Genomic DNA, 14,911 nt, shown 5'->3' with positions numbered 1-14,911 from the left:
TCCTGCTTGGTTCTATAAAAAAAATACAACAAAGAAATATTGTTCTACAAAACAATTGGTCAGAGTTCAGTCTTTTAGTGTGTGTACAATAAATGCTCAACACTATCCCCTGATAAAGCCTTACTGCTCACCCACACTACCACAAATAAGTAAGGTATTATCTACTTTAACCTCTGTAAGCGTTTGGAGATGCACTGGACTCTGGGCCCACTGTTCCTTACTTTGGTACAGTATATACAGAGCCAGCTTTCTACAACGCCCATGCGCACTATCACCGAGAGGAGTCACACATCCTCATGACTCCAAAACATTCTTTGAAGAAAAATAACTTGCAATTATCCGAGCCCAACACCAGATGGTGGAAGCATGCACAGCATGTCTATCTACAGCCACACATGCCCCTGACATTTTTCCTGGTGGAACCTCATGTTTTGAGAACATGAAAGATTCAGTTGCATGGGCTTTTTTAATGTGGAATGGTAAGACTCCAAGGTACCAATCACTGAGTTACTTTAGATCATTAGCCAGAAAACAATTTTAATAAATGATAGTTAAATAATGTATGGACTATGTCTAAGATAACGTTCTTTTTAGGGTCTGGGCACGAGTACATTCTATGGATCTGGACCACCCTTCGCGAGCTGTCTTCCGTTGCAGAAAATTCACTCCCAAGGCAAAATTAGTTATATAACTTCAAATCACTGAACAACAGAAAAGGCCGAGCAGAGTTCAGAGGGCAGTATTTTCTAATTATGTTGTTTACCATACAAAGTTTTCAATTATCATTTTGTTGAACTCCATATCGTTACCTAGCCACCCTCATTAAAACATGAAACTTGTACCAAACACATGGTTTTAATGAGGTCTGACACCAATTTAGTGTGTACACTTCAGCAATAATTGCTAACCGGTCTAGCCCACAGCTGCCTGCAATAACGTACCTTAAGAAACATAATTTATTGTAGGCAAGCCTCAATCTGGACGTTGACTCGCTCGTAAAGTCCCCTTCTACCGCAAAAAGCCAGGTTAAAGTTATTGCGTTTTACTGAATATACGAAAATGTACATGGGGAACTCCACGATCCAAAATGCAGCAAGAAAATAAGAAAATTCAAACACTTACCTGAGAGGTAAGCTAATTTTTTCTTCAAAATGGGCAAGATCACTGTAGCGTCCATTTTGTGGTCTCTCATTTACTCCGCTCTGGAGGAAAATACACAGGAAGAACGAATAAGAAATTAGATGTTGACACTTTACAATGCAGATGGTGCATGCGAGGCAGGTATTGGACTAATTGCATTTCCGAGAGTGGAACAAACCAGCCACATGCAAACTATAATTAACATTCCCAAGTTTAAAAGTCTGCCCAAATGATTGCAGCAGCGCCTTTCTTGAAAGAGCTTACTTTGGAAGACTATTTATTTGTAAAACAGCCCTTTTTCGGCATGATCAACGTGTTTACATTCAACCATTAATACATTTTTGATTAAAGACATGCAGGCACACATTTCTCTTTTCATAGTTGGATGTTGTTAATTCTTAACAACTCTGTAGAGGCTGAAACCCTACAGTATAGTTATGGCAGTAAAACGGAAGCATATACGTTATTATAGTCATGAGACAAAGAAAGCCAGCATTGCAGTCACATGTAATGTAGAATTTGAACGAAAAAATGTTTGCCAAAAATGCACAAGCAAGTTGTAAGTTTCTGAATGAAAGAAGACAGTTTCGACTATGCCAATCGCTTTAGCTTTTTACCAGATAAAAGCTTTTCTAACGCTCCGGTAAGAAACAGACAAGCAGCAGAAAAACAGCAGCAGCACAAGCTTTACTGTCATACACAGTTACAGCACAGAAGTAACAATCAGGGCCGGCGCTAGGCATGGGCAGTGTGGGCAGCTGCCCAGGACCTTGCACTCAGCCCACCAGCATGGGGCCCCGCACTGGTGGGGTGTCCTGTTGTTTCCCTGGCTATCCATTTCAAAGAAAGGTGTCTCCTTGCAATTAGGGTCCATGGGTGGCCCCACCCCCTCCCAGGGCCTCTCAGGGATGGTGTCTGGAGGCATAGGGGAAGGAGACACTTCCTCTTGTCCCAATTGCAAGGAGACCCATTCACAGACACAGGCCCATTGTCCAGCATTTTTGCGCCCCCACAGTTTAAACTTTTAGCCCACAAGCAATTCTCACACCTATCGGACTTAAGGTGTGAGAATTGCTTGTGGCCTAAAAGTTAAAACTGTGGGGTCGCAAAAATGCTGGACAAGGGGCGTCCCGCAGTGTCTGTGAATGGTCTCCTTGCAAGGGGCCACTTATCGAAATTAGAGGGGCCTCGCACATTCTCTTTTAGCCCAGGGCCTCGCAAATCCTAGAACTGGCCCTAGTAACAATGCATGTAACCCTGACACAAATTCACATATATTGAGTGTCTCAAAGAGGGTAACAATGCGGCAAGGTCAAGGTGAGAACAAGAAGAATGTCAGGGTTTAGAGGGATGACTATGACAAGCCATGGTTTGAGTAGTGTTCGCAGATCTCTATAAATCATTCAACCAACGATGGACTCACTGCCGAATTGGGGGAAGAGTGAGTCGGAAGGAGCGAAGCAGGAACAGAATTGATGGGTGGAGGATTTAATGACAACCGGGAGTAGATGGATAGTTTATGGACGGCTAAATGGAGCTGTTAAATCGGAAAAGTGCATAGAAAGCTGAAAAGTGCGTAGAAAGTTGACAGATGCGTAAAGACATGGCAGATGGATGCATGGTTGATAAAAGAATGGAGGGTGGATCTATAGATGGAAAATGTATGCATGATTTGATGGGTGAATGATGATGGATGAATGAATGCAAGTCCATGGATAACGAGTAGAACAGTGGATGATGGCAAGTTTGCAGACTGATGCATTGATAGACTGGCTAGCATGTTCATGGTGGATGAATAGCGTTAATGGGTGTCCCTCACCAGCCATCTCATGGACTATAGGCTTCTTCGCTTGCACTGTCCTCTAAAATTGCCTTGTCCTAGAGCTCAAATTCATCAGCCTCTCAGTAACTCCTCAATACTCGTCATCCTTCAGTGCTTAGCCATGGACTGACACTTATTTATAGGGGTTAAATCCCATTTTATCCTATTCTTTCGCCAGTGTCAATATCCTACGTTAATGCTACACAATTAGTACTGAATATATAATGCATTTCACAATTGCACACTACTCCTCATGCCACGAGACACCTTTAGTCAGCCCAAATTTGTTTTGTTTTTTAAAGGCCAAATTACTTAGAATTATGTGATTTGCCATGTCTCCCTGGCCATTCCCTCTCTCTCTAGTTCTCATTCATCTCCCCATCTTCTCCTGTGTTGGGATGCTAAGCTTGCACCCACGTCCCCTCCTAATCGCCTCTATAAGTTCTGCCCCTCCTTGAGCCTGGGGCATCCACCTTTCCCTTGTCCAGCTTTCTCGGCCAACACTGACCACCCTCCTTCCCAACAGGGCCCAAAGCTTTGCGTGCTAGGATGGTGCGCCACACATAAATATAAATACATTCGGAGGTTCAAGACAAGGTTTTTGTCCCCGTTTGATATAGGTCTGCAAGAGTGAGCATGCAAAGTGCTGCTGGGTAAAGGTGTGCTTCGTATCTCATGGCGGTGTGACAGTGATCCACAAGTTTTACGTCTGCTGGCCCACTCAGCCACTTTTGGAGAACATGCACAACAACTGACAGACCTCTTCAGCTGAAATGTTCTTCACCCTCAATATCACTACCAACCAACTCCTCACCCACCGGCGATGTGCACACAAGGAAGGGGCAAACATGTAATGTGTGACACATTTAGCCAGTCCTAACTCATTACACACTGACGCTTTGTATTCTGGGAAGTGCCTTTTTGTTTTTCCTATTATAAACTACGAGCTACCAAGGACAGCTTGCACAGTGCTGACGGCTTAAAAGACAGGAGTAGCTGAGAGTACCACACAGCTATGACCTCGATTGTGAAATATTCCGAACACATTTTGCATACATTTTATAATAAATGATACAGAAGTTCACATGAAAAAGTGACATACGCACTAAGGCACACTGATTAAGAGGACCTACTAATAATGCAATACACTACTTACTCTTTGACCACCTCTTCAGAGCTCAGAATGTACATACCAAAAAAGCACGTCTTTCAAACATTATAAACCAAACTCAGCACATAGGATTGTTTTAGCAGTTAGCAACTGAACTTATTTTTCCAGTTTTTACATCTTCTAGAGTGCCCGCCTCTCCATCTCACCAGCCCAATTGCTTCTGCATTCTTTAAAATAGTGCTGTGGAATGATTATTTTGCAGTGGAAATCTGAGACAGAGTAGAAGGCCACGTGTGTAAATACTATAAAGGTGGACTCAATCTTTCATCATTCAGAGATCATCGCATTTTCATTTGCATAATGACAGACCAAAATATTGTATTCCTCAGTTCTAATTTAGTGTCCACTTATTTAAGTCTAGCTAGAGAGAGTTTTAGCTCTCTGCCAGAACTCATGTGATGATAACAAGAATACATAGAAGGTCTTTCAGTGTCGATGTTTGCACTGGGTTTTTTGCATTAGCAAAGGCACTAACACATTTGTACGTATCCGGGATTGCACAACTGAGCGTTCTAGACACAAATGCGGCCTCTAACAAAGGAGCACAATGACAAAGGTGCTCTCTGTGACACAGCTGCACATCTACATCAGGAACTAGAGCAGAAACCACATTTAGCAACGCAGCATGGACCACAGCCGCACAAAAGCAGCACCCACAAATGATGCAACCACAGCAATAACCGTTGCCACAACTGAGCTCAAACTTGGATGGTCACATGGAGAAAAATAATTTGCAGAAATGATGCTGCCTGATCACAAACATACCAGTTAACTGCCACTGAGGTACACTTGTGCTCCAACATACAACAGGTGACGGGTGGTCCAGAAATGTATCCTACAGTTCCTTTAAGCTCTCTTGGGATAAAATCCTCATCTTGGAGGCAGCCAATAACAAGATTCTGGATCACAAGAGTAATTCAAATTAAACCTTATCTGTAGAGAGGTAAAGCAGCATTATTCCCCAGGTAGAACCAACAATCGGTGACCTGCCTGGGAAGAAAGCTGGTCTAGTAGAACAGGGTAGCTCTTAGGAGACAAGTCCATTAAAGAGATATGGGAAGTATGTCAAAACCTTCAATGCATCAACAAGGATCACCTTTCGGACGGCGGAAGTGATCGAATTAGGTCCAATGCGGGGAGTCGGCAGGGAGAAAAATATCCTGGCCGTGAAGATTATCCCTGCCGCTAAGTCCAGGGAGCACATTCCCTATCTAATAAGAATTGGTAGAGCCTGGAAGTTCTGTGGCTTTACATCAACGGGGTAAAACCGTGAGTTGAAAAATAATTGCACACACATTCTCAAGGTTAGGATGCGCCTTAGGGTGCGTATACCGCCTGGGAATTTTTCAACACCTTTGGTACTGATGAAAGCTTGGCTAAGATAGCATATCCGAAGCAGAAACATGTCGACCTATTAGTTTTTAAGGACATAGTTGACTCGAATTGAAGGTCATTAGTGTCCGCTTCATTTTTAATAATGATGTTCTGACTCTGTATTAAAATTTCATATTTAGATGACAGCACTTCATTTTTTAAATCACACACTGATATTCACTTCTAATTTCACTTTTTTGTTTGAAATCTGCTCCGCTGTAACACAGACGTGGTACCATACCAAGGAGATACCTGGTCTCCTTGGTAAAAAAAAAACATGATGAAGCATGTTATCAACTATGTTGGTGAGTGAGGGTTTTATTTTCAAACTTTGAAATGTTCCTCTCTTCTATTATACTAATCCTGTGTAAAAATAATTGTTACTTATTTTTTATGTATCACTCCTTTGTTGTTTTTGATCAACAAGGATCACGCCATCAAAGTATTATTTCTCGAATCGTTTCTTTGGCTTATCCACTCATTGAGGTATTATTACCAAGACTCCAAGATTTATAGGTATCTGTTTTTCAGAAGGTAATACCAGTTGCAAGAATAGACTCTAAAAGGCAACGGAAGGTGATTTCAGAGATAAGAGTACTTCGTCCACTGTAAATGAGCCTTACTCCTATTTTCTTTGTAAGAAAAAAGGAAGAATAATGAATACTTTACACAAAAGTGACAAAATAGCAGTAGATTACTGGGTCGTTTGAACTGTGTGTTCCAAGAGAGACTCTGTGATATGACATGTTTCTACCAGAACGTGAGGGAGCAGAAAGAGTTAGTCAAGGGTCGCACAATGTAGGGCCATAAAAAAAATGCAAGAAAGCATCCCAGAGCAGTTTGAAGACCATTATTCGGGTACAAACGATAGAAAAAGGAATGCCAAGGGACACGATTAACAAATTAGATTCGTTATCAATGACAGACTTCACAGATGCATTACTGGAAGTTTCTATTGTTAAGTTATACAGCAGGTGCCTGCAACTCACTGATGATAAGGGGACGTGTGGGGACAGTGGAGTGACTTTAACAGACAAACCATCCGTCATTCATCACCTGTGGTGCTTCTGCAACCCCCCGAGGCAAAAAGCTGCCACTCTGTGAGTAAGAGTGGTAATTTGTTTGCATAACACGATGTTCGTGGCCTAGAAAGAACTGGTTGTCGATCTGTTTATGGCCCTTCGCGAGAGAAGTGTTTTTTGTAAAAACATGAAATTGTCTTATGTAAGCCAATACAAAAATGATGTACTCCTTAGGATTCACAGCACACCAAATGCAACCCACAATCCTCCATCTCAAAAGATCCTGTTAATCTGAATAAAGACTGGGCTGAGCTTAGGAGAGGCAGGAGTAGCTCTTCAGGAATAGACTTGGCTGGTCAACCGTCCTCCTAATTTGATCCTGCACTCTGCATTACAGAGTCTTGCACACAATCAAGAGCCAGCATTTAGACAAAGGGAATGTCTTACAAGGAGAATTCTACCATCCCGCATCATACAAAGGAAGACACTCCAGGATAGCTTGACAACAAAGATTGGAATACGAGTGCGTTTCATGGCAATTTGTATAAGAAAGAAGCAAGAAAACCAGGGTTGGTGCACAATGCAGAAACATTTCAACTATTGCCATATAGACAGAAAACATGTTTCAACAAGAACCAAGTTTACACACTGGCTGTTCAGTTTCTTTGCAGTCAAGTTACTAACTAGTCTTCTGTGGAAGGGGTCCAAATTACTAGCTGCCTTTGCCCGGAATTGCTGTCAATTTTATTCAAGCAGTTTTGACGGAGACTTGCGAGGGTATTCAAGAAATGTCAGCAAATGCTACCTGGGCTGACGAATCTTTATGGAGTAAGTTAAGTAACACAACCACGGCACCGAAGCTCACACACTGCAGTTTTTTTCTCCTTTTCTAATCCCCAGTCCTTGGTAAATAAATCCAGTCCGGCCATGAGTGGTACTCTTTTAATTCATGAATGAATCCGAGTACAACATTGTTATTCAACAAGAAGCAGCAGACATTTGTTTCGTCCTCTGGACACTCTTTCAAGGCTATGATGACTTTCAAGAGTTCAAACATTTGGTAACCTTTTCAGAATCCCGTGTTTTGCCTAACAACGCTGTTGCACCGATAATCGGAAATCATCACTAGTCCCAGTGGGAATCCCCTAATGCTTTTAAGCCAGTTCGTGTTACCCGGGGGCAATCATATTTCTTCATTTCCCAAAATAATATCGGGATTCACTGTTACGTGGATTGCAGGACCCTGATAAGCCTGCAGGGCACCGTAATGTACGTCAGACGTCTAGCACGCGCGGAAGTCCTGGGATGCGATTCCATTGCAAGGCGCTGGATTGTCGGGCGAAGGGCAGTGAGGTAAAGGATTACCAGGGGCTATATCATTTGATTGCACAAGAGCACCTGTTCAGTCTTTGTTTTCCAGATCTGCACCAACACCTGGTTGATAGTAGGCTCACTGTTCACAGGGAGCTTGCTATGGAGGCGGACCTCTGGGTCCGCACCAGGGTCCAAAAGAAGGTAGTTGAGAGTGACCCCAAGAAAGGTGATTCAGGATCCAGGTCGAGGGAGACACCGACAATCCCAAGCTAAGTGGGGAGGAAAGGGTTCCCATGCCCCTTCTGAGAAACAGGGGGAGGTTCTGGTGGGCGGTGGCCCAGGGCACCCCATTTACAACCCCGCTGCTTTGATTGTTTCCCGGTAGAACACAAGTAGGGGGACTCTGTCTGTCCTAAGAAACCACCCACTGGTGGGACCTGTGCAGGGTGGCCAATGTGGCCTTCAGGGTAAGCAGTCCACAGGAGCAGGTCATAGACCATGTTGGGATCTCCCTTAGTTGGGAGGTGGACTCAAAGGGTGAGTTGGTGATCCCTGAGGGTGGAAGTCGTCACTTCCACCAGGTGACAGTGAATGGGGTCCCAGTCACGGCTCTGAACAAACACCGGGGTTAGCCAGACCAGGGTAGGGGAAAGGCTAGTTTCCCCAGAGCAGTACACCGGCCAGGTGTGTGGAGTAACTCCAGCCCATGGACAGGGCTTCTTCTGCCCTATGGCCCTGGTATCCCTAGAGAAGGGTGGAGAGGTGGCCCAGAGGAGGGTCATAGTTAGTCCCCAGATGCCAACAGACTGTATTCTGGGGAATGAGTTGCCCTCGGTGTCAGGGAAACTTGGAGGGGCAGCTGCCACTGGCGCCCTAACACACTCACATGGCAAATTTCATATCAAATCCAAAGAATCATTTGTGTTTCTAGGAACAAATTGCTGTGGTCCTTCAGCCATGGAGAAAAAAGCATAGGGTCACATGTTTTTACAGGCTTGTGCGTGGAGCTAGATATCATTCATTTTAAGCAAATTGACTTTACATTCTGAATTAGTCTCAGAAGTAGCAGCAGTGGTGGTTATGTTTTTCAGGCTGTTTAACTTTCAAGTCAGAAATCGTGAAGGGTTACAATTCAATGGCCAGGGTGCTGGTGAGGTAAACACGCATCTGTTCAAGGGCATTTGCCGATAAAATCTTCAAATTTAAACAATTTTTGGGACATATAGAAGGTGCATGAATTATTCAAATCTTGGCCAGAAAATATTGAGCTGTTTAATGAGGCTACATAAGGCACATTTGCGGATATTTTGATTGAGACTATACGTTGGAAACATTGGCAATGATGGTGGTGTAGGCTCAGAATATCAAATCCCAAAGACCGACAGGACAGAATATCGTTATAACAGTATCGAGGGACAAATTATCAAAAGGTCAGCGCGCGTAAGGTGCTAAGGATTTACTATTTTTAACTCCACATCTACGTGCCTTGGTGATATACATCTTCACGGTAGGTAGATGTGGAGCTTAGAATAGTAAATCCTTAACAGCCTATCTACACTTACCTTTTGATATTTTGTCCCTCGATATGGTGGGAACAATATTCCGTCCCGTCAATATTTCGGATTCAATATTCCCTACTACAATTCTGATGGCAGGCTGTTCAATTATTAACGGTAAAGATGAATAAACTGGTAATATAGATATGCTACCCAGCGCTTACAGCAAACATGTATCTGTTATGTTTTAACAATTTATTATGTGCACTACTACCCGGCGGTGTCTAGGCGCTCACGGTCTGCCATGCTGTCAGGAAAAGCTAATTGCTAAAGAGCCATGTATTGTGCAGTTTCCTGAACTCAAGCAGGGATGAAGTCTTCCTAAGGGAGAGATGAAGGGCATTCCATTCCTTTATAGTGTTGTAAATGAAACTCCTTCATCCCCAATTAGTCCTTTTGATTTTAGGAGTGGGCATTAGGTAGGCATTAGCTGAACAAAGCGATCTTTTAGGAGAATACCAGCTAAAAAGGTCCAAAAAAAATCATGGTCCTTCTCTATGCAATGCCTTATACGCAGTGCAAAGAGCCTTACATTTAATCCGCTGACCAACTGGTAGCCAGTGCAATTCCTGAATGGCTGCTCAACACAATTCGCTTTAGAGCTTAATCTGCAAGTAGCCAATGTCAAAACCAAGGTTAGAACACATCCTGAAAGTTTTTGACCCGTCAAGAGAGTTGGTCAAGAAGTTTTACTGTTGATCTATTAGTTAGTTATCTTTTTTGGGGGTCAGTAGGCCACAATACTAGTTGTGGTGTCCAGACATAGAATGCCCGAAATTCCAGCCGGTGGTAAAGGAACATCTTGATTCTGTTAAGAAAATGAATGTGAAGGCTATCTCAATATTGTTAGAAAAAAAACGCCAATGAGTGAACAAGTCAGATCATAATGCTCATAGGAGCATGTGAATGCTAGCAGTAATTGAAAGATAAGGTATCATGCCTTTCCTCCAGGTCCATTGAAACATTGGAATTAAGGTACAGTATCCTTGGTGGATAATATTTCTCTCTAATGTCCCAGGTCTGCAATTGGTTAGCCAATAAGTCCTTTCTCTACTTGTCTTACCAGCAGTAGGTGTACTAGGAATCAAGACTCACTCTAAGAGGAGGTAGTACGTTAATTAACAGGTATAGTATGGCACACACACAATGAATGTCAATGCCTAGGTACTAGTATTACTCACAGAAGGAATGCAACAGCATTTGATTTAAGAAACATTAGAGCAATTAAAGTAAAGTAATGCAAAACAAAATAATCCTTATGGTGTAAGCATCTTTGTAAGCCTAGGTACAAGTTCAAATGCTTTAGGTTGATCAATCAACTATTTAGTCCTAAGGTTGATCACTATACTGCTATGACTATGGTCCCTCAGGAACACCAGGCACTGGTGGGAACATGTAAGGCTTTGAAAAATATAATAGTTTGCGTTGTAATGCTCTGGTCAAAAGACAAACAACGATACAAGGCTTGTCTGTGTGTGTGGCCATCAGGCTGAGGTACCTCAATAAAGTGTCTGTGTGTTAACCTGAGTCACATCCCGGGGCAGGGAAGAGGGGGATATCACAGTATAACTCATCCGAAAGTGGATCAATAAGAAAATTTAGATGAAGTGGGTACACTGGGTCCGAAAATTGGCATCTCTCACAAAGTTGGTTACATGTATTTCATAATACCCAGAACCTTTGAGCTCCTGGCGTGGTGGGTGCCCCAGTGGCCAGACAGGCACTGATCACTCAATAAAGACTTGTCTCAACTGAGGATTTATAGTCCTGGGGTTAAACAATATAAGAGTTACCTCAGGTTTACCTCTCAATGGTGCCAATGTTCTTAATTGGGCCAATATTGCATTTCCTGAAGGTCATTGTCAGGGATTGTCGTATTCCAGTTTAACCCTGTCCTGACCTGGAAGCTTTAGAACCAGTATTACCCAAAGTCTTTGGTAGACTGTACCTCAGTAATGAAGGTCACAGTGCCTGAATGAAGAAAAGCTGGATTAGAAAATGAACATTCTTGGATAGATGAAGCTGTTGAGTTTATATGGGTCAGAGGTACGGGTATCTCCAAATGCAATATTATTCAGCCTGAAGAAAATAGGTTGTCGAAAGTTTCTTGCAGCTCCCATTTCATCCTCTCACCTAATTTGTCACAGTGAATTGCATCTGCCGTATACAGGAGATTATTTCAGAGTATGTCCACCCTTGTTATGGTTAGCAGTGTGAGAAAACAAGGATGCAAGTCTTACCAGGGATATATATTATTATGGACTGGCTCACTTATGACAAGGGTCTTGAGATTCCCTGGTTGGTTGGAGTGGAATAATGCTTGGGAAAGATCAGATATCAGCATATTTCTAAGGACCTTGAGGGCAATAATAGCATCAGCAAACTAGCATTAAAAAGGCAATATGTCTCGCCTTTCATTAAGTTAAAGCCACTTGCTTTGCTATACAATACCATTAGCAAAGCAAATGGCTTTAACTTAATCAAAGGCGAGACCTATTGCATTTTCAATGCTTGCTTTTAACTTACTCTCGAAGATTTTGGGGCATATATCCCATGCAACTACTTCCCTGAATACTATCTCTGAAAACGTCACTACCCACACCTTAGCACAGGATCCGCCCATTTCCAGCAATGCAGGGTGAAGCAATTGTCAAGTTTTGCCATTGTTCAAGTGAAGCCTTTGCTGCTGCTTCCCATGCTGCATCCTCCCTCTTTATTGTGTTTCGGGAACATTGCATTGCTACAGTTTATGCTACATTTGTGATACTTATAATGGACCCTAGTACATCCACTATCAGCGTATTTGGACCACAGGTTAGTGATAAAATGGATCATGTGGTTTTACACATTTTATCTCTGCCACCTACTCAAAGCTTTTTTGCCTTTAGCACCTTTCTTGGCCTTTCCCACGTGGCTTTCTTTCTGTAGTCCGCTCTCTCTGTCGTTTCGCTTTGCTATGCTTTGGTTCGGTTTGGATGTTTCCTCCGGCAATACTTTAATTTCTACACTTACACACCAATACATTTGCCTGCACACTGCTTCCTTATCTACTTGCTCACCCATCTGGTCGTTTGCTTATCGTCCCCTCACCAAACTGTCAAATTACTTGTTCACTCTTTCTAGTCATCCATAGATTTATTCAGTCGGTCATCCATGCATCTGCTAATTTGCCCATTTTTTACTCACTTGCTCATCCTCTTATTCATCTACTCACTCTATCGCCAGTCTGTGCACTCACTCATATACACACACACATTTACTCATCCATTTGAAGTGAATGAATTTATTGTTTGATCAGATTAAAACATTCATCAACTCGTAAAAATATAATCTACATCACATTTAAAACTACAGGAAGTAGGAGTATTTGACTCAGCAAATTTGCAAGTTGGGGATAGAATTATTCCCTTCAGCTAGAGTGACCTTGTGAAACCCTGTATCTTTAGTATTCCTTTCAGAGGAAAAAAAGCATAAATGTATCTTTAATTTTTAAACAAATAGGATATTTTTTTCTATATTACCCATGCTTTATTTATGGCTGGGAATTAACATAAAGAATCAATGTCTTTTTCCACCTTATACCTCTCTTCGCATCCAGCTGCAGCAATAGCAGTGATTTTCTTATAGCAGGTCACTCCTAATGTCATTGATTTAGACACATTACCTCAGCAGGGAGAACGGAAGCTTGGGTGGAGTTCTGTATGTGCAAGTTAATCCTATTGTTTCTTTTGGCAGTCTTTGTCTAATTAGAGAAAGCAAAAAAAGCCAGTTTCCAACATGTGTGATGCGTTGCGTGCACTCATCAATCCATCCATTTTTGAACATCCATCCATAATTCACTCACCTGTTAACTCCTTGACTGCCTCTTGCCTTATATGCACAAAATAACAAGCATTGAAAATGCAATAGGTCTCGCAATAACGCGAGTCTGAACTATTAGCATTGTAAATGATTATGCCCTTTATTTTTGCGTTCTGGTTTTTGGAACATAAATAAAAGGCTTTGCCATTTACAAGGCCTATAGCTTAAATTTGCGTTAAAACGAGACCTATTGCATTGCAATGGTGGTGGTGCTGCTGAGTTTTCTCTGAATCTGCACCCACAATCTGCACCCACAATCTGCACCCACAATGTGTGAGTGGCGTTACGTGTGTGAGTGGCGTTGCCTGTGCGAGTGGCGTTGCGCGTGCGAGTGGCGCTGCGCGTGCGAGTGGCGCTGCGCGTGCGAGTGGCGCTGCTCGTGCGAGTGGCGCTGCGTGTGCGAGTGGCGCTGCGCGTGCGAGTGGCGCTGCGCGTGCGAGTGGCGTTGCGCGTGCGAGTGGCGTTGCGCGGGTGAGTGGCGTTGCGCGGGTGAGTGGCGTTGCGCGGGTGAGTGGCGTTGCGTGGGTGAGTGGCGTTGCGTGGGTGAGTGGCGTTGCGTGGGTGAGTGGCGTTGCGTGGGTGAGTGGCGTTGCGTGGATGAGTGGCGTTGCGTGGATGAGTGGCGTTGCGTGGATGAGTGGTGTTGCGTGGATGAGTGGTGTTGCGTGGGTGAGTGGCGTTGCGCGTGTGAGTGGCGTTGCGCGTGTGAGTGGCGTTGCGCGTGTGAGTGGCGTTGCGCGTGTGAGTGGCGTTGCGTGAGTGAGTGGCGTTGCGCGGGTGAGTGGCGTTGCGCGGGTGAGTGGCGTTGCGCGGGTGAGTGGCGTTGCGCGGGTGAGTGGCGTTGCGCGGGTGAGTGGCGTTGCGTGGGTGAGTGGCGTTGCGTGGGTGAGTGGCGTTGCGTGGGTGAGTGGCGTTGCACGTGTGAGTGGCGTTGCACGTGTGAGTGGCGTTGCACGTGTGAGTGGCGTTGCACGTGTGAGTGGCGTTGCGTGTGTGAGTGGCGTTGCGTGAGTGAGTGGCGTTGCGTGTGTGAGTGGCGTTGCGTGGGTGAGTGGCGTTGCGTGGGTGAGTGGCGTTGCGTGGGTGAGTGGCGTTGCGTGGGTGAGTGGCGTTGCGTGGGTGAGTGGCGTTGCGTGGATGAGTGGCGTTGCGTGGATGAGTGGCGTTGCGTGGATGAGTGGGGTTGCGTGGATGAGTGGGGTTGCTTAGATGAGTGGTGTTGCGTGGATGAGTGGTGTTGCGTGGATGAGTGGGGTTGCGTGGATGAGTGGGGTTGCGTGGATGAGTGGGGTTGCGTGTGTGAGTGGTGTTGCTGGGGTGAGTGGTGTTGCTGGGGTGAGTGGCGTTGCGTGGGTGAGTGTGGTGTTGCGTGGATGATAGTGGGCTTGCGTGGGTGTGAGTGGCGTTGCGTGTCTGTAAGTGTTGCTGTGTGGGTGAAAGTGGCACAGAGCCTTTGATGTGGCCTGGCGCAGGAGAAATGCTGCTGCTGCTAATTAAATACAAGAGCGGCCGGGAAGCGGCCAGGAAACACAAGTACGGCCGGCCACATAATTAGGGGAGGAGAAGCCGCACAGCACACGCTGGGAGAAGCCCTTTGATGTGCTGTGCGGCCGCGATGCGCGCTCTGTGCTGGGGGAGGGAGGACGGCCAT

The 14,911-nt window shown here is 44.3% G+C and overlaps 1 protein-coding gene across 4 annotated transcripts in view; it reads right to left on the bottom strand.

Moving 5' to 3' along the window:
* SESTD1 (SEC14 and spectrin domain containing 1) overlaps positions 1–14,911 on the bottom strand; it is a 372,853-nt gene that overhangs the window by 342,537 nt on the left and 15,405 nt on the right. For all 4 annotated transcript variants that reach the window (XM_078681488.1, XM_078681487.1, XM_078681489.1 and 1 more), the window contains exon 2: positions 1,123–1,202. In XM_078681488.1, the coding sequence (XP_078537614.1) occupies positions 1,123–1,192 (70 nt within the window). In that variant the 5' untranslated portion in view covers positions 1,193–1,202. The remainder of the gene's footprint in view (positions 1–1,122; positions 1,203–14,911) is intronic.

The sequence above is a fragment of the Lissotriton helveticus genome, chromosome 3_1, assembly GCF_964261635.1.
Source record: "Lissotriton helveticus chromosome 3_1, aLisHel1.1, whole genome shotgun sequence".
Classification (NCBI taxonomy): domain Eukaryota; kingdom Metazoa; phylum Chordata; class Amphibia; order Caudata; family Salamandridae; genus Lissotriton; species Lissotriton helveticus.
Note: the sequence above shows the minus strand (reverse complement) of the source record. Positions and strands in the feature narration are given on the sequence as shown.